The following is a 19,409-nucleotide window of genomic DNA, read 5'->3' as shown; positions in this document are numbered from 1 at the left end:
CAGTGAACATGAAGATGAGTGATTTAAGAAACTCGTTTCCTTGTAGCCCCCTCTCTGCCACTGCAGAGATGGTACTGAAGCACTGGAGGAGAAACAGTTCATGTCAAAATCCATCTCCTGTTCCAAGGTGGGAGCTCCCCAAGCCATGCTAGTCCCCTTGCCACCCTGAGAGCCCAGTGTGGTGACCACAGCTCCAGTGGCTACCTTTAAGTGATGTGAAAGGCAAGTGGTTTCATTCCAAGAATCTCCTCTGCACAACTTTCACCTTGTCCCCATCTCTAACAGACTCTGGGCCCCAAAACATACTCCCACCCTTATCTCCTAGCTAATTCCAACCAATCTGTCAATACTTACCTCAAACGTTGCCTCTTCCTCTCACCCCCAATCTTTCCACTCTGCTCCCATAGCATCTTATACATACCACTATCATTCACACAACAAATATTTATTGAACACTCACTGGCTACTAGGTGCTGGAGACGGCAGTGAAAAACAAAAACGGCCAACTTTCCTGTCCTCATAAGGGCTCACGTTCTAACACTCACCACACTGAATCCAAACCATGCCTATCCCCTGTCACAAACACAGGCCACATCTTACTCATCTTTGCAGCTCCAGTGCCCAGGACAGAAACTGGCAAAGAATGCAGGTGCCAAGTGTAACTGAATTCAACTGAATGGCCCATCATAAGAACATCAGCTCAGGATCCCAGCTGCTCATCCTCCTTCCTCTCTCTTTATAATTCTACCCCGTTTAGTTACTTGAAGATTTCTCCTCCACTAGATCACAACCCTTTCTTCCCCGTGTGCCCTGAATCCTGTTTACTCAGCTAGACAGTTGCAAATATCCAAACTATAGGGCCCTTGTATATCTCACCACCTTTCTTGTCCCCCAGTACACTGAAATGGCACTTTTAGCCTGGTTCTGTTTTATCACAGAATTCAGCTCTCTGCTACTCTGCTGCTGCAGTAGCCTGCTGCTAGTAGTTATGAGTCATCCCTGCCATGAGCCAGGAGAAAGTAGGAATGGGATAACAGAAACTGCCTCATGAAAGGAATACGAGGGAACTCCCTTTACCTCCTGAACATTACACTCAATGGGATCTTTTTATCTTTTATGTTTTTGTTATCCTTTTATTTCCTTTCAAAACAAAATTTTCCAACGCACGTTACTGTCTACAAGTTATCCTCATCTCCATTCTCTTGTTTGACCCTTTCGACAATGCTGTGAAGTAGTATTATTATCCCCATTTTACAGATGAGGAAACTGAGGCTCTGAAATGGGGAAGTGAACATCTCAAGTCCTCAACTGTTTAAAAAATGACTTCGGATTCAAACCAAGATTTTTAACTATTAATAAATGATTTCCACTTCATCACGATCAAGACACATTCTACCAAATGGTCTCCCATCCAAAAATATCCCAAGCTAGTGACCCTTCACCCACAGGCTCTAGAACTAACCAAAATGAACCTACTGGAACTAACCAAAATGAAACATAAGGCCCTGGGGCTTTGCCTTCTTTGCCCGATCAGCTTGAACCTAAGAGGGGACTGCTACAACTGCTTGTAAGTCTGAGGTATCAACTCTACATATCAAGGGCCTGGCTCTGGCCCATGCTGGCCTCTGGGGAGAGTCAGTACTCCTAGCTGGAGCTAAGAAGTGAGGAAACAGGGCTATCATTACAACCATTTAAAAAGAACACAACACACGGTTAAAAAAAAAAAAAAAAAAAAAAACCAAAAAAAAAAATAGAACAACTTTATTTACAGTTGAAAACTTAAACACAAAATCTTGGCTTCTGAGTCTGTGATACTTCCAAGGTCTTTTGATCAAATGGGGCAGCAGCAGGCAGGGAAGCAAACACAGGGGCCAATCCAGCTTATCTTACTCAAGAACGTCACCCCGAGCAAGGGAAGGCCTGCAATGGCAGATGTGGAGGGTCTGTGAGAGATGGAAGAGAGAAGCAGCTCAGAGGAACGGGGAGGGGACAGTCCATGAGAGAAAACACTCGCAGCTCTCCTCTACACCCCGAACCCTCCTTTCCCCAAAGAGCAGACCACTTTGATTCTTGCCACAGGCCAGACCTTTGGTGCCCCAGAGCAGAGCTGAGAGGTGTGTTACACAGAACCAAGAAAGAAACTAATATTTACGGCCAATACACTGTCTCCTTTATTATTTACCCTTCACAACTCTGTGTAGTATATATTATTTATAATTAAGTGGAGGGAAAAACTAGGGCTCCAAGGGGTTTAATGGCCTGACACTGATGGGGCTTCCTGGTCTACTTGGCTCCGAAGTCTGTGTGCTTTCTGCCAGACCTTGATGGCTCTCTGTGGAGCTCCAGAACAAAGAGCAATCCTTTTCCTTGATTGGTCCCAGGGTTATAAAGAAAGGAAACTCCACACCCTCTGTTTATGGCCTTGGAGTTAGCTGTCCTAAAAGAACAGGGTGAGTACACTCAGTTACTACTGCTCCCCTCCCCCCAAACATGACCGCACCCCTCTTCCTCCAGAGCACAGTGGGTCCTGGCATCATACCACAAGCTCAGACAGAAGTTTAACCCTGGGCCCTCAAGCAGAATGTACAAAAAATGTATAAATGCACTTTATAAGTTGCATGGTGCTCCGGGACCTAAGCTCTATCACTGACCAGGCACTGTGTTAGTCAGCATGGTCCCTGCCTCAAGGAGTTCTCAGTCTAGAGAAAACCAGACCAGCATATTCATGATACACTGTGTTAAATGCTGTAATAGAGAGATGAACCAAGTACTGTGGGTGCACCCAGGAGGGGACCAGGGAATGATTCACAAACTGATGTTAGCTACATGCTTCTGGGAAGGGCTGGGAGGAACTAGGATTAGTTAAAACTACATATATACAGTATGTATTTCTATTATAAAATACATGCCCAGTGTAGAAAATTCAAGCATATACAGGACAATATAAACTGAAAAGAAAGTCTCTTTGCTATCTCTACTCTGCAGAGGTAACCATTACTACCAGTCAGCTATCTATCACTACAGTAATTTCTGAAAGAGTAATTCAAAATAAATAGCATCATGTTTACATAATGTACTACATCTTGACTTTGTCCCTTAATTTGCCTTAGAAATCTGCCAACAGATACAGATCTACCTCTTTCTTTTTAAGGCTATATAGTATTCCATGGACGTGATGTATCCCTCTGTGTGTAAGGCCTGGTTACAGGGCAGGGAGCTTCACCCTTGTACTGGAGGGACTGGAATGGAGCCATTCTCCCCTCCCCGCCCTTTTTAGCTGGCAGGGCTTCTGACTTTCAGGGCAGGGAGCGGTGTTACACACCCAGCAGGCATGCAAATATTTGCTGCCACATCTCTGGTGCTCCCTAGACGCGTATTTTCATGTGGAACCTCTGCTCTGGCCCGGACTGCTGCAGTGGACACCTCACTGGCCTCTAGCCTATCCTCCGCACTGCTGCTAGAATCATCTTCTGAATAAGTCAAGTCAATTACAGTGTTCTGCTCAAAATCCTTCAGTGGCTCTTACTGGCCTGGTTCTTTTTGGAGGGTCAGGCTACCCTTTGGAATCTCAGGAGCATGATGGACTCTCATCCTAGGGGGGAAAGATGTACACACTGCCTGAAGCTCACCCCCATCCTCAGGTTAACATATGAATACCTCAGCCTGCACTGGATCTCACAGCTGGCCCTGGCCTCCTCTAGCCTCGCCTCTTACAGTTTGCTTTTCTTATCTTCCTGCTTTGGCTATATTGAATTATTTGCAGTTTCCCTTACACTTCCTGCTGTTTCCTGCTTGGTGCCTTTGCTCATGCCATTCCCTCTGCCTGGAATGCCCTCCCCAGTTTTAACTACCCTGACAAACTCCATTCTTTCATGTACTCAGCTGAAACATCTCTTCTGCGGTCTTCCCAAACACTCCAGGCAGACACAGGCATTCACTTTCCTTCGTTCGTCTTAAAACCTCCAGTTCAGTGCTTTACTGTACTGTAATTGTCAGTTTCCCCAAGAGACTGTGAGTTCCTTTAAGGCAGGAACTGGGCTTTCCAAGTTTGTTGCCTCATCTGCAGTGTGGGACCTATCTTAATTAATGAAAGACCAGCCCACGTGCCACCAATGTGTCTTTCAGAATCTTCCTTTACAGGAATGTATCACATCTACAGGAAATCCCAGATTGGGGGACAGTATTTCCTAAACCTCAGTCATTCCAACAGCAGTGTCACAGCTCTTACCATACCCACCATCCACAGGTACAATTAATTTTTAACCTACTGACTATGTGAACTCGAATAACACCTCATTGTAAGCTATAATACCTGTAAAACTAGGTGCTGTATAATTATATTTTTTTCTAAGAGACAAATGTTAAAAAACATTCAACCAGCACCACCTAAAGCAGGGTTACCCACATTTCTCTGATAAGAAGCATCTGAAGCAACATAGCATCCTGGATCCTACCTCAAATTCACTCAAACTCTTCAGGGGGGGGATCTGGGAATTAGTAGGTTTAGCAAGTGCCCCTATGTGATTCTCATCTTCAGGGAAATTTAGGAAACAATGAACTAAAGAAAGATCTCTGCTGCTTGATAGTACCAGGCCTGGGGATCACAGGGAGATTAGCAGGGCTGTCAGAGCTCACAGCCACTCTTTTCCAAGAGACTCTCAGGTTTTCAAAACAGAGGTTCCACGCCCCACCCCCACCCGCCCCCCCATGCAGTTGTAAGTCGCCAAGAACCCAGTTCAGACTGGGCAGGAGAATCCTGAGGCCCAAAGTTCGTTTATGTATACCTAATCAAATTCAAGGTAAAAAGCTTTCACAGGACCCACTGAGATAAAACCGAGGTTACTATACCTAGAGTTATACAGAAAACTTCATTTTCACTAAAACCAAAGTCAGGACCTAAGGTAAAGCACAAAAGAAGTTGTGGAAGGAAGTTCTTCACAGGGAGGCACAGTTGATCAAGTGACTTCACCTATCTTCTGTCTCCTTCCTATCTTCTATTTCCAGCGACTAGGCACAGGCCTTAAATGCATGAGTAGGTGATCTCCGGATCTGAATGCAGTAGATTCCTGCTGGACCAATGCCACCAAGAGATTATCTCCTCCTGGGTCTTTTCTGATTGGAATATGGTGGGTTCTCAATTGAAAGACAGACTGTTATTCCCCTGTAGCCTTGCCACTCCAAGTCAGCATCAGCATCACCTGACAGCTGGTTAGAAATGCAAAATCTTAAGTTGCATCCAGACCCACTGAATCAGAACCAGCACCTTAACAAGATCTCCTGGTGATTCATATGTACATTAAAGTTTGAGAAATACTGCCTAGTAGGACTTAAAAACATCATCTATGCTGGCTGTCAAGCATTATTCTGCCCTCAAACAACCTGAGGGATCTGAAATACTCCTTTAGAAATCAGAGATGCTTGTAACTTCACAGCTGGGAAGAAACATGACGAAATGATACCATACTCCCAAATCTTTTACTTACTTTCCTTACTTTCTCCCAAATCCATTACTCAAAAACCCAAAGTGGGGAACCCATCTGTGGAATGCCTTAAGGTCAGACTGCCACCTAGATTCCCTAACACCTTAAAACCTATGAGTTTTTTTGTTTGTTTGTTTTTTGCGGCATGTGGGATCTTCCTGGACCGGGGCATGAACCCGTGTCCCCTGCATCGGCAGGCGGACTCTCAACCACTGCGCCACCAGGGAAGCCCCTGAGTTTTTAACTTGGTAAAGTTAAATGAGATAATTAAAGTAAGGTTCTTAGCTCAGAATTTGAGCACAAGAAATATTCAGTAAGTGATATAACTGCTTTTACTGTATTGTCTCTAAATATAAGCTATGAAAGATTTAATTCTGAGCAGGTCAAGGTTAGAAGACTAAATTGGAGGTACCACATGTGGCTCTTTAAATTTAACTAAAATTAAATAAAAGTAAAAATTCAGTCCCTCAGTCACACCAGTCACATTTTTCCAGTGCTCAACGGTCACATGTAGCTGGAAGCTACCATAATGGACAGCACAGATACGGAACATTTCCACCATCACAGAAAGGAATGCCTACTGGAAAGTTCTGGTCTAGAGGGCCTCTGGAGCATCAAATGTCCTCCATGGAATTTGTTCTGCTTGGGGTTGTAGGCTAAAAGGAAGGGCTTATGGGGGCAAATGTTTACGTGACCTTTGCTAATAGCGGGTGAGGAGAGGAGGGCTGATGATCGCCCACCCTCAGAAAACAAACTCCTAACATGTATTTCCAGTAACTTTCTGTAAGGGTCTCAGAAAAATAGAGAAAAGGCCCTAAACATAAAAGGATTTCTAAATTTTATTGTTTTTGTAATCTGCTGTCCTCTGGTGGTGATCAGTGGTCACTCTTTGGAAGGAAAAGGACTTATGAGCTCAACTTTAGTTCAGCCAAGAAACGAGTAGGAGAGGGAATGGCCAGCAGCAAGGGCAGGGGGAGAGCACGTTGAGCCTGGGGCCCCCAGTACTGGCAGAAAAGAAAGCTCAGCGTGTCAACTAGGCCTGAGAAGGGAGCATTTGGCTGAACAAGAGAGTCCACGTGAGCTTCCAGCACACACTTGTGCATTCCTGCCCTGGCATTTGCTCACACCAGTTCCCTGCCTAAAATGCCTGACATTCTCCCTCTCTATTAACTCATGTAATAAATTTTAACTGAATGCCTGTAAGTGCCAGATGCTGTGAACACAAAGTAAATCACAGAAGGAGGTATACACAGTCATTAAGATGATCTGGTATTTGACTAGATCTCCATTTGAAAAAAAGGCAGAGTCCAGAAAAATAAATTCTAGATAATTTTACAAGTATACAAATAAAACTATAGAAACACTAGAAAAAATACAGAAGGCATCATGATTGTAGTAAGGACCTTCTTAAACAAGATAAAACACAACACAAGGGAAAAGATTAAAAATTTTGATCTCATCAAAATTTAGAACTTCTGTTTAAGAAAGGATACCACCAAAGTTAAACCCACTGCCAGTTTTTTCTTAAAATATATTCTAGACAAAATGGTCAAAACATGTAAAGAACTAAGACTCAGAATGTATAATTATTCAAATCATTAAGAGAAAGGTAAAATAAAATATTTGCTACAAACATCTTAGAGCATATTATATCAATTTTGTTTTGTTTAAATACAACAGAGTTTTACATGAATGGAGGAGGAAAAGTCTTCCAGACATAAGATCAAATGGAAATAAAGTGATGAACAAACAGTATGATGCCATTTAGGAAAAACAAAACCTCCCAAAATTAGATGGGCAAAGAAAAGGCCCTATGGACATACATCAAACTGATGAACAAGTTACCTCTGAGGAGAGCAGTGGGATGGGGATGTGGCTGAGAGTGAGCTGTTAAGGGGAGGGCCTTAACTGTTTTCTGGGAAAATTTTCATACCTCATTTCAGGAGATGATGTTGCTTTCATAACTAAAAATAAACAATCAAATGAAATATGTGAACCTGGAATGGATTTCTTGTTTTAGAGCTAAAAAAAGTTACTTTGTGGACAACTGAGGAAGTTTGAGCATGTATATTAGACAACACTATTGTGATTATGCAGGACGCTCTTATTTTTAGGAGTCACTTGCTGAAGTATTCTGGGGTAAAGTGTCAAGAAGTCCTCAACTTCCAGATGGAAAAGCAATGAAGAAAGGGAAAGGAAGGAAAGAAGGAAGAAGAGCAGGAGAGTAATGGAAATGGGAGGAGAGGGAAGAAGGGAAAGAAACAAATGTCAAAGTAAAATGATAAAACAAGAATGTTAAACATTGGTGAATCTAGGTGAAAGGTAGATAGGTGTTCAATGTACTACTCTTCCAACTTTTCTGCAGGTTTGAAAATTAAAGAAAAAAAGAAAAGAAAGGCAAAGCACTACCATCCTTTACCCAGCTGGAAGTGATCAATTTCTTTCTTGAACTCTTATTAATCCTTAACAACATCACTCATATTACTAGTGATCACCTCTGAGAATGTGTTTTATTCTCCATAAGCTCCTAAAGGGTGGAGGCATCTTTCAATTCTTTCCCCCATCCCCATGCTCAGAATGGTGCCCAGCACAGAGCAGGCAGTGAGTGACAAGTCTGGGTAGGAAGTGAGTCTATGTAGGCTGAGAAATGTGTCACATTCACCTATGAGGCTGGCAAATACAAAGTCAGGGGCTGGAACTGCAGCGTCGGTTCTGACGAGAGGCATGATAGGGGTGTCTCCTGGCTGCCCAGGCTGGTCCCAGAAGGGAATGACCCAGGGATGGAGCCAGGTCTTCATAGAGGGACTACTAAATGGAACTAGAGTCTAAGAGTGCTGTCAGAAAGTGCCTGATGGTTTTCAGGTTGATACTTTGTAAACTATAAAGTGTTAGAAAAGTAAAGTGTCCGACCAACCCTTTCTCTTGTGATGCTCACGGTGACCTGAGGAGATACGTATTATCACCATTTGGCAGATGAGAAAACAGGCTCAATAAGGGGAATTGACTTCTCCCAGGGCACGCAGAGAGGAAATGGGCTCAATCCCGTGTCTTCAGGTCTAAAGTTCTTTCCACTAGACCAGCTGCCTTCTCTGGGGTCCTGACTCCTGCTCAAGAAAGACACACTTACCTGATTCAGTCTTCCTCTGGACTACATCTCTCCACACTGTGAGATCACCACAGGCAGCTTGGGTTTATTGTTGGGGCCTGTGGGAACATTCTAGGAGAGAAAGCACAGTGGTGACTCCTCCACTCAGACACTCCCCCACCACACACTTACTGATGCCTGCAGGCCCCTAGGCTAAGGACTCAGAGCTTACAGGCTGATCTGACAACAGTCTGTAGCGTAGCAGACAGGGGAAGAATATAATACATATCAAAGAGAAAATGTACAACATTTAGAAAACATCAAACCCATGACATGTAACAATGTAGTAAGTCATAAGAGCGAGTTGTATACAGGGTGAGGAAGCAACTAAACTGCTGCTTGCACAGGCCAGGGAAGGATTCACAGAACAGGGGATATTTGAGCTGGGCCCAGAAGGATGGATGGGATCCCACCAGGAGGAAAAGAAGGGAGAACACCTCGGTAGAGGAAACAGCCTGAGCAAAGACTTGAGGGCAGGAAGGAGCAAGAGGCAGGGACGTGTATGCGTGTTTAGAGGAGGGCTCGTAGCCTGACGGGACTAGAATGCGGAAGTGGCAGTAGCAGAAGGGGTCGTGGAGAGGGAGGCAGGGACCCGATCATGAAGGACCTTGAGTAAAATGCTGAAGAGGATTTTCTCAACTAGATGGAGGAGACAGCAGAGGCCAAAGCTCAGTAGGCACCGCACCGGAGAGGCTGAGGGCCCAGAACCCTTGGGAGGTACATGATCTCTCCTCCCTCTCCTCCTCCCTGAAGCTGGAGGAGTGAAGCCTGGGCCTAACCAGAGCCCACTCATGGTTCTCCCACGCCTCGACACTAGTGAGGTAGTACTAGGCCAGAATGGCTGAGAAAGAGGAGATCAAAACAGGACTCACCTCAATCTTTCTCATCACCAGAAGTCCATCAATGATTTTTCCTGTAGAAAGAGTATGAGCTGGACTTTATTACTCTCGTTTGCACAGTACTTTCCAGCCTCCAAGGCCCATTCTCAGCCATTATCTCATTTGATCCTCAGACTAACATCAGAAAATTAATATTCAGTGGAAGTGAAATGTTGCCCAAGGTCACAGGTGGTAAGTAGCAGAGTTAGGGCTCAAAACTAGGTCTGAGCAATTGCAAAGCTCCACTATACCATGCTGCCTGTGTGTGGTATTTCTTAAGTGCTACCATCCCCTCTCAGACACACCTATTGCCCTGGTGGTTACTCACTACATCAGATGGCTCCTTCATCCTCCCCTCTAGCTCTCTAACCACAAATCCTCCCCTCTAGCTCTCTAACCACAAATCCTCCCCACCTCCCATGGCTTCTACCTTTCCTACTACTACCCAGGGCAGTCACATCTGACGAGCACTCTTGGTACAAGAGTCAGGGGACCAGTTCCATAGGAAGTCCCACTCTGGGTGAATTGGGCTTGGACTAGGACAGGAACAGGACTCACCAAACACCACGTGCTTCCCATCTAGCCAATCACACTTAGAGCAGGTGATGAAAAACTGGCAGCCGTTGGTACTGGGACCACTGTTTGCCTGATGGAAACCAAATATATCTGCAGTGAGTTTTCCTGGCCATGTTAGCCAAAGGACAAAACTCCCCAAAAGAGCCTGTAGCCCTGAGTCCTCCATGCTTTCTTTCAGCAAACCTGACTGAGCATCTACTATGAGCTAGGACCCAAGGATACAGAGAGGAACAGAATACAGAGAGGAAGAGAATACACAATTTCTGCCCTCCTACACTGTGAATTTTTATAATGGGAACAATTGATTATAGAACCAGATTTGCTGTATTTATTCCAAAACCAGTAATAACTGGATTACACTTACAAATTAGGTACCAGCTGAGAAAAAGCCTGTTGCCTGTGCCATAAGCTACTTTGTCTGAATGACTCTGTACTGTCCCTTAACAATGGTAATAAGAAAATTTAAGGGGCAAGAAGCTGCTATGCTAGTGCTATGCTAGAAAAAAAGACTACATTTAATCAATGACATTTGCTTTTTACAGCTACACCCCAAATCCTTTATTATTGAATTTTACTGGTAAAAGTTTTTTAAATCAAGAATCTCAAATTCTTCAGCCATATCCCTTCCCTTTTCCTCCCTTGAAATTGTCTTCATATCATTATATTTCACAATACATTATAAAAGAACAGTCTAAAAAAATAAAATAAAATAAAAGAACAGTCTATAATTACAACGCAAAGCAATCAGCAAACCCACATCACGTTTCAGCAGCACTGCCTTACCACAATGTCTGTGTAACTACGTGAGTATTCCAATGCATATTTACATTATTTTGGAAAAAAATTAATGGAAAATGGAAAACTGAAAGAACTAGTACTATTAAGAGCACAGGTCTCATCAAAGTAATAATATAGAGGCAACACAGGAAATCATTAGATAGGTCACTAGCCTTAACTGGATGCTTAATGGAATTAAATTGGTTGAGTCTGTGTTCAACACTGAAGGAATAAAAATGTATATGAAATACATTAAAGACATTGTCTAGGGGTAAGCTCTAGTTAGGGATGTCACATTATATTTTAGAAATTCCCCATGCGAGACGAGGCTGTTTGGGGTTTTTGTACATGTATGCAGGAACATCTCACATATGAAAGCAAGGGACAGCCTGAGCCAGTCAGAATAGACCTACACTCTGGAATTGCCCTGAGGAGTGGAATTGACCACTCCTCAGTGGTCCCAATTCTTCCTTCCTTCCTCCCTCCCTTCTTTCTGTCTCTTCTATCTATCTATTTATCTATCTTGCTGCTCAATGTATAAACATTTACTAGCAAGCAGACAGGAAAACAGTCAGACAACATGTGTTTTTAGCTCAGGACACTCTCTGCCCTTAGCCTCGCACTTATCCATTCTTCCAGGAAGGATAGCTTACTGGTTTAGGGAATAAGCTCTGGAGCCAGACGACTGAGCTTGAATCCCAGCTCCATCACTGACTGGGATCTAGTTTAGCCACATAACCTCTCTGTGCCTCAGTCTCCTCATTTGTACCTAGCTCGAAGGAATAACGAGAGAAGTGAAATGAATTAATGCAAATACAGTGCTGCTGAGTATGTGCTCAACATTAGCCTTTATTCTGATTATCTTTCAGTCATTCATCAGTATCTGCCCAGCACCTTGCTGTATCAGGTACTCAGGCTTGGAGATCAATGAGACTCAGTCCCTGCCCTTGAGGAATGCATTATTTAGTGGAGGATGGAAGCAAAAACAATTATGCTACAAGATGTGTGACAGCACAACTTAACTAGTGTCAGCCTGAAGGGAACAGAGACCAAGGCTTCCTTCCATTTTCTGACTCCTCCCCAGATGCTAACATAGTGGCATGCAGTCCTCATGGCGATGATCCAAGCCCACTTAAGCCACTTCTGCACTCTTTACCCATGCTTGCCCAGCCTCACTTTCCTAAGAGACTTGTACACTCTTTGCTATGCTAGGCTCACCCAATTATTATGGCAGCCTCCTAATTGGCTTCTCTGCCCTACCCTCTCCACTCCTGTCTTCCATTCACACTGCAGCCAGGGTCTTTGTTTTAAAACACCAAGTTGATCAGCCTTGCTCAAAAAAGTGCATGGCTCTCCATATCCTATAAAATAAGGTCCACGTACCTCATCCTTATTCTGGCATTTAAAGCCCTACACCCACCTGCCTCTCTGGTGGTCTCTACTAGTCATTCCCTTCCCCATTCACATCACTTTCCTCACTTTCTGTCCCTTGCCCATGCCACCCTGCTATTTCATGGTCACACATCTTTTGTCTAGGCAGTTTGCTTGACTTGAAATGCCATCTGGTAGAGAACTTCTTTGGATCCTTGCAGCAATTACTCTCATTCCTTGGGGCCCTCACAGGACTTTTACATACACTGAGGTACCCTCCCCTTATTACACTGATGGCATGAATTATACTATACTGGACCCATCATTCTGCATGTGCGATCCCCCACTAGATGTTAAATGTCACGAGGCCAGGGATCAGGCCTGTATCCTCATGTCTTACCATGAGGCCTGAAACAGTGTATGTCAACAATCTTTATTTGATGAATGGCTGAGTAGATGAGTGGAAGAGTGGGCAAGCAGGACAGAGAATGTGTGCATGTAAATATTGTGTCTGGGGGAGTGAGACTTGGCGCACTGACAGAAGGAAATGGATGATGACAGGAGGGAGGGAGAGGCTTGAAGAGTGAAAGAGAAGCAAGGTGGGAGGGGGAAGGGGAAATGAGGAGTGAGGGGTGAATAAGGGCAAGTGAAGGGGGTAGCGAGTGGGGGTGTGTAGATGAGGGGCTGAAGGAGGTGGGCAGGGGGACGGTGAAAGGGGAATGAGATGGGTGAGTGGGGTTATAAATGGGAAGGAAGGGTACTGGGATGGGGAAGGAGGAGTGGTGAGTGAGCTGAAAGGGGTGACCAGCCAGAAGGCAATGTAAAGGAATGGGTGCTGTGCGAGTTCTGGTGAGTGGTGTGATAGGGCCATGAACACTGGGTCTTGAAAGCACAGCTGGCTACATTCTAAGCAGCAAGGCTGAGTGCCCAACCACACGTTCTGGCTCAAACAAAGTAAGAAAACACACATCAGAGTTCAATTTTGGCTCCCCAGCCTGCTAGTGGATCCAGCCCAACAAAATCAAACCAGATTGAGGAAAGAGGTGGGCAGTACAGAGGTGAATCCTGGGTCAAGCAAGGGAAGGAAAGCATCTGCTTCCATCCCAAGAAACAGCACTGGGCCTCAAGAGTGACCCAGAAGTCAGCTGGCTGTAAATCTAGCCCAAAACCTTGACTGGTCCCAACTTACCATGGAAAGCAAGCCTGGAGCTGAGTGTCTAAGCTTAAAATTTTCATCTGCAAATGGCCCCCGGTAGATACTGGCGACTCCAGTACCATCTCCCTGGGCAGAGAGAAGGGAAGTGTTAGCCACTTGTGAGCACTGGCTGCTAGAGCCCAGAGGAAGCAGTGGCTGCACCCCAAGCCTCACTGCTTTAAAGTCCTTTTACTCTTGCAGGTCACTTTGGGAGCCACACCTCTTTGACCCCATCTTGCAATCAAAGCAAGCCCCATCCAAGGAACGTGCAGCCCACAACCTGGCCAGGGCATCTCATGGGCTGGAAAAAAACAACAGGTCACAGCTGGACCTCTAGAAAGGTAAAGATAGGCTAAGACACAAGCAAAGCACAGGACAGCAGTACAGTGATCACATATATAATCGATGCATCGATGCCCTTCCCAAAGACTCTCATGCCTGCAGTCATATAAGAGAATCTATTTAACTGTCTATGGCTCCACTCCCCCAACTATGCAGGTGGGTGGGCTCTTGGAAGTGTAATCTATACAACAGGATACCACCCTCCTGGTCAAAGTTGAAGTCAGGGGAGGTCCAGGGGAGGATGCCTAACTCATGCAGGGCCAACTAGAGTTCCTTCTCTGGGAAACATGAAGTAGAACAGCTGCTCTCTTGAGGTTGAACTTGTATCATGTAAACCTGGAAGCTGGAGATAACTATCTTCTTCAAGGTGGACTGGAGAAGAGAAAGAGAATGCAACACATGTGTAGAGAGTGCTAGAGAAAGAGAGAGAAGGGACTCATTGGTTCTGTGGCTCTCTAGTTCCTAGATCTATTTCTTCCTCTGGGTTCCAGGAAACACCTTGTCATAAATCCCCAATCTATGCTTAAACTAGCTCTATTTGTGTTATCTCTTTGCTCTTCCAGTAACTCTGTGGAATAAGCATTATCATCTTCCCCATTTTTCAGGTGAGCAAACCTAAGTCAGGGTAATAAAGCAACTTGACCAAGGCCATATTTGCAGTACCTTAAATAGAATCTCTGGGGTTTAAAGGTAATATCAAGAGAGTGCCAAAAGACCAATCTCTCCCAGCCAGTTAGTAAAGAAAAAGAATATTAGGACTTCCCTCGTGGCACAGTGGTTAAGAATCGGTCTGCCAATGCAGGGGACACGGGTTCAAGCCCTGGTCCGGGAAGATCCCACATGCCGCGGAGCAACTAAGCCTGTGCGCCACAATTGAGCCTGTGCTCTAGAGCCCGTGAGCCACAGCTACTGAGCCCACGCGTCACAACTACTGAAGCCTGTGCACCTAGAGCCCGTGCTCCGCGACAAGAGAAGTCACTGCTCTGAGAAGGCCACACACCGCAACGAAGAGTAGCCCCTGCTCACCGCAACTAGAGGAGAGTAGCCCCTGCTAGCCTCAGCTAGAGAAAGCCTGCACAGAGCAATGAAGACCCAACACAGTAAAAAAAAAAATATATATATATATATATATATTGGGTACATGATGGAATGTGGATACACTGACCTAGTGTAGAATCGAGGGGCCCTTACTGGAGCAAAGCCTACTAAAGGGAATTAACATAAGCCAAGAAGAAAAGAAAACTCTCAAATTCAAACCGTTTTTTGACTAAAAATTATTGGGACTTCCCTGGTGGCACAGTGGTTAAGAATCCGCCTGTCAGTGCAGGGGACATGGGTTCGAGCCCTGGTCCAGGAAGATCCCACATGCCATGAAGCGACTAAGCCCGTGCACCACAACTACTGAGCCTGCGCTCTAGAACCCGTGGGCCACAACTACTGAGCTCGTGTGCCACAACTACTGAAGCCCGTGCGCCTAGAGCCCGTGCTGCGCAACAAGAGAAGCCACTGCAGTGAGAAACCCGCGCACCACAACGAAGAGTAGCCCCTGCTCGCCGCAACTAGAGAAAGCCCGCGTGCAGCAACGAAGACCCAACGCGCCCAATAAATAAATAATAAATTTATTTTAAAAAATTATCAATAAAACCAAGCTCTGTATAGTGGAAAGACTGGATTTGAGTTTCAGATCTATCATTATTGAGCTGGGGAAGTCACTTCCTATCTCTGAGCCCCAGTTTCCTCAACTATGAAGTGAGGATGCAATCACCTACCTACTCCTTATACCGTTGCCATAAAGATCCAATTAGTGTCTATGAGAAAAGTGTTTTGCAATCCATACAGCACTATGTAAACGTAAGCTATTATACCTTTAACTCCACATAAATATATACATACATACATACAGAAGGAAAACATGTTCATTTCCAATTTCCCAATAAACCTAGAGAACAGAACAGTTACCACATCATTCTCTATATAATCATACTATCTTCTGCACTCCAGAAGCCACAGTAGGGAAAATGACAAAATTAATTTGTAGGGCAAACAACAGAAAGCAACTTAAATCTTCAATAACAGTGGGCTGATCAAATAGATTCATTGTCTGTTCATAACGGAATATTAGGTAACTATTAGAAAGATTGTTTTGGAAGAAGACAATGACAAGGGAAAATGCAGACAATTATCAAGCACAAAAAAGTTAAAACACACATATGATCTTAAGTCTGTTAAAAATAATATTTGACACACATATATATGCAATGATAAGACAGGCAGCTTTAAACTAAAATGCCAAGAGTATATTCCTTGGGAGGCGAGACTCCTTGAGAGATGATTTATTTTCATTTCTGTACTTTTCTTTTGCAATCAGAAAAAAACCAAAAACAAATTTTATTAAAACAAACAAATATTCTTGGTCCAACTTTAGAAGGTCTCAAATCCTGCTTCTTCTGCCTCTTGCTCATTCCATTTTTTCTGCCCTAAGGGTAGCTCTGAGTAATTGCTTCTCTCTGAGGCTCAGCCTTCTGGCTGACCAACTGCTATCTAACCCTGGGGCTATCAGCTAGTGATCAAGTGTGCCTGGCAAAGATTCTGGCAATGACCCGTAAGAAGTTGGTCCTGTCCCTGCTAAGACAATATGGCAATATAGGAGCCTATGGGAAGAAAGGAAAGAAGGCAGAGAATAGCTTCTCAGCCCTCTTACCAGCCAATAAAAAAGTATATGGTCACCCCAAGCCCTACTATGATCAGTTATGACCAGGTGTTGCAAACTTAAATGCCTACAGGGGCAGATGACATAAATAAGGGAAGCAAATGGTTTAATAATAAGGACACACCGTGCTAAAGGGAGCAGTTACTTGACTCCAACCAACTGTTGCTGCATGAGAAACACAGGCCTCATGTACCCCTACTTCCCATATGTTAAAGAGAAAATTTTTCGGTTAAAATCTCTCAGTTTTGCGACATCAAACAGATAAAATAAAACATATCTGATTTTGATTCAGCCCCAAATGTGCCACTTTGTAAACTTACCTAGATAGGAAAGAGAGATCTTAAAAAACTCCTGAGAGTCAAACTAAATTTACATATAAAGGAGAAAGAATGTCTCCCAAATCTAAGAAAACAGCATCATGACTAACCAAATGGTATTAACAAGAAAGATCATGCCCAGAAGTGGGTGGGTAAGGAGAAAAGTGGGCTTAAGAAAGCGTAAATGTGGTTTATTCAGCACCTTCCAAGGTTGGAGGAAGCGGAGGAGGCTTGATATGGGGATATATACAGTCTCGTCACAATAAAGTCAGGCTTAGCAGTGAAGGATTAGTTCGTTGGGCTCTCCCAGTGAATAGGGAAAACACCCTTCCAGAACTCTCTTGCTGATTCCTTTCCCACTAATGAACTTCTGATTAAAAACAAAACTCAGCTTTCCAGAAGTGGACAGGAAAATGGGGCATAAGCATTTAGCTCACTTAACAACCATTTGGAAAAAACAAATTACATCCGATTTCTAGCTAAATTCTATGTGACCAATTAATTTGGGTCTGTCATGGATCATCTACTGGTATGCTGGGAAAGTTCACTTTCTGGTCCTAAAAGGCTGAGATTTGGAAGTCAGTGACTCAAAGTGCTGGTATCTGTCATCTAGTGATGCAGTGAGTAGCAGCCATCGAAGGACATTCCCATCCCCACCCTCTCCCCCATCAAACTTGGCCATTGTTCTCAAGCCTTAAGACTGGGTCCCTGAAGTAAAAACAGCAGCAGCTGCAATAACAGCAAAAAACCAAACCTATAAGTCCTTAATAGGCCAGGAACAATACTTACATTAACAAAATCTCCACCCTGAATCATGAAATCTTTTATGACCCTGCAACAGAGAACAAAGCATCCTGAGAGAAGATTCTGCAGTTTAGAATAACACTGATTTCAAAATATAATGTTTATAACTTTGGCTTTTAATAAGTCTTCAAATCAGTTGCTGAGTTCATAAAAACATCCCTTCTCAAGATCTAAGAATTATCCTCCGTTTTGTTTTCCTAAAAGCCCCCCAGTATGGCTTGCCAAAGGCCTTACCTGTGGAAGGTGCTCCCTTTGTATCCTATGGGAACCCCATCTTTTCTATAACCAAAAAGAAAGAGACTTGGAATGATGACAGGTAATCATAGGCCTTTCCAGTTTACCACACACCTGAACCAAAGAGCCTCTCCTAAAGATGGTCAGAGAAGAGAGGTAAAGAAGACAAATGAACAGAGGATAGACCCGTGGGGGATTACCTTCTATTACTGCCACCAGCAATCATTCAAGGCCTGCCGGTGGTTCCCCAATACCTTCACTGCAGCCCCAGGATACCCCTCAGGAGAAAGCAGAGAACTCAACCACGTCTGAGACTGACCTGAATTCTCCAGTGCAGAACTGCCTGAAAGGGAAAGGAGTGAATGATTCAGTCACCATGGCATCACACCTGTGAGCGCTCCTAACCTCGGAGGGGAGGGCACAGGCATCGGCGCTAGCAAGCCCACCTACAGGCTAGTCAGATGTCCAGACACTCAGGCATACAGATTAACAACATAAATTGACACGGGAACAGTCAAGACTATTCAGAGCGATACCCAAAGGAATCAGATCTCAAGGGCAGTGAGTGGACGGACTGAGGCAGGCAGACGATTCCACAGACTCTGGTCCAGCTTCTGGTTTAGTTAATCCAGCAAAGCTGGTACATCTCCTTACCTAAAATTCTCGGCCGTCTTAGGCACAACGTCTGCAAATAGCTCGATCTTCATGCGGCCAACTTCCTGCAACCGGCAGGAGACGGTCAGAAAGCCCAGACCAAGCCCGTGAAGGCCTCACCGAGCAGGGAACCCTCCCTCCCACATGCCGCTTGGTCTCTCCCACTTCCGCCTCCAGAGCCTACGCTAGCTTTCCACCCAGTCCCTCCGCAAGCGGGGCGCCACGACGGGCAAGACTCCTCCTCTCTCTCCCTTCCTCCCTTCCTCCCCAACCCCGCCCCGCAGGTCGGTAGGTTCTGGTCCAATTTTCACTTTCTGGCTTTCCGAGTCCGTTACCCCTGGGGAAGGGATGAAATCTGCCTGTCAGACCCCGTGCACTTTCCCTTCGGCGGTGGGCTGGGTGGCTGCCAGGACCTCACCTGGCCGCCAATGCTGACATCAAAAAATACCACGGGATTGACAGGGCTTGAATTTGCCACCGCCATGGCTCCGACCCGGAAGCAGAAGTCGGGAGTGCGGGGTTACGGCGAACCCAGTCCCTGCTCTGAGGGTTTCGTCTCCGGCGGAGGCGCAGGAAAAGCCGACCGAAGCCAAGCCCCGCCCCCGGAAGTTCTCCGCCTCCAGAGCCAAACTGGGCGCTGCGTGGGTGGCCAGCGCCTCCTTCTGTACCGACCACCCGGATGTCAGCCAGCTGTTAGTTCACCTGACTCTCCCTGGGTGCTGAGTCGGGCGGAAAAACTGGGCATTTATTGCTCAAGGTCAACGGACATCCTACTCACTCGGCTACACAAAGTGCAGTACAAATTATTCTCGCTCAGGCTAGGGGGCTTAGACTAGGCAGTCTTCAGGGTCCATATCAGCCTTTGAAATTAAGACCTATGTGAACCGTCATACGTGCGGTTTTCTACCCCTGTCCACTAGTGTGGA

General features: G+C 44.9%; 1 protein-coding gene across 2 annotated transcripts; it reads right to left on the bottom strand.

The window, feature by feature from the left end:
• Positions 1-1,736: 1,736 nt before the first annotated feature.
• PPIH (peptidylprolyl isomerase H) lies at positions 1,737-18,983 on the bottom strand. Of its 2 annotated transcripts, XM_065883018.1 has the most exons (10): positions 18,902-18,983; positions 18,484-18,548; positions 18,149-18,172; positions 17,830-17,874; positions 17,581-17,623; positions 13,417-13,509; positions 10,062-10,149; positions 9,498-9,538; positions 8,608-8,697; positions 1,737-1,943 (listed from the first exon to the last, which is right to left on the bottom strand). In XM_065883018.1, exons 1-9 carry the CDS (start codon positions 18,965-18,967, stop codon positions 8,629-8,631), a joined length of 534 nt encoding a protein of 177 aa, XP_065739090.1. In that variant the 5' UTR covers positions 18,968-18,983; the 3' UTR covers positions 1,737-1,943; positions 8,608-8,628. The 2 variants fall into 2 exon arrangements, with proteins under 2 accessions (XP_065739090.1, XP_065739099.1); XM_065883027.1 differs by lacking the exons at positions 1,737-1,943; positions 18,149-18,172; positions 18,484-18,548; positions 18,902-18,983 and adding an exon at positions 18,030-18,055 and having other exon boundaries at positions 8,629-8,697.
• Positions 18,984-19,409: the final 426 nt, after the last annotated feature.

Source organism: Phocoena phocoena, chromosome 1 (genome assembly GCF_963924675.1).
Source record: "Phocoena phocoena chromosome 1, mPhoPho1.1, whole genome shotgun sequence".
Taxonomy (NCBI): Eukaryota; Metazoa; Chordata; class Mammalia; order Artiodactyla; family Phocoenidae; genus Phocoena; species Phocoena phocoena.
The sequence above is the reverse complement of the archived record's forward strand: the minus strand, read 5'-3'. Positions and strand labels throughout refer to the sequence as shown.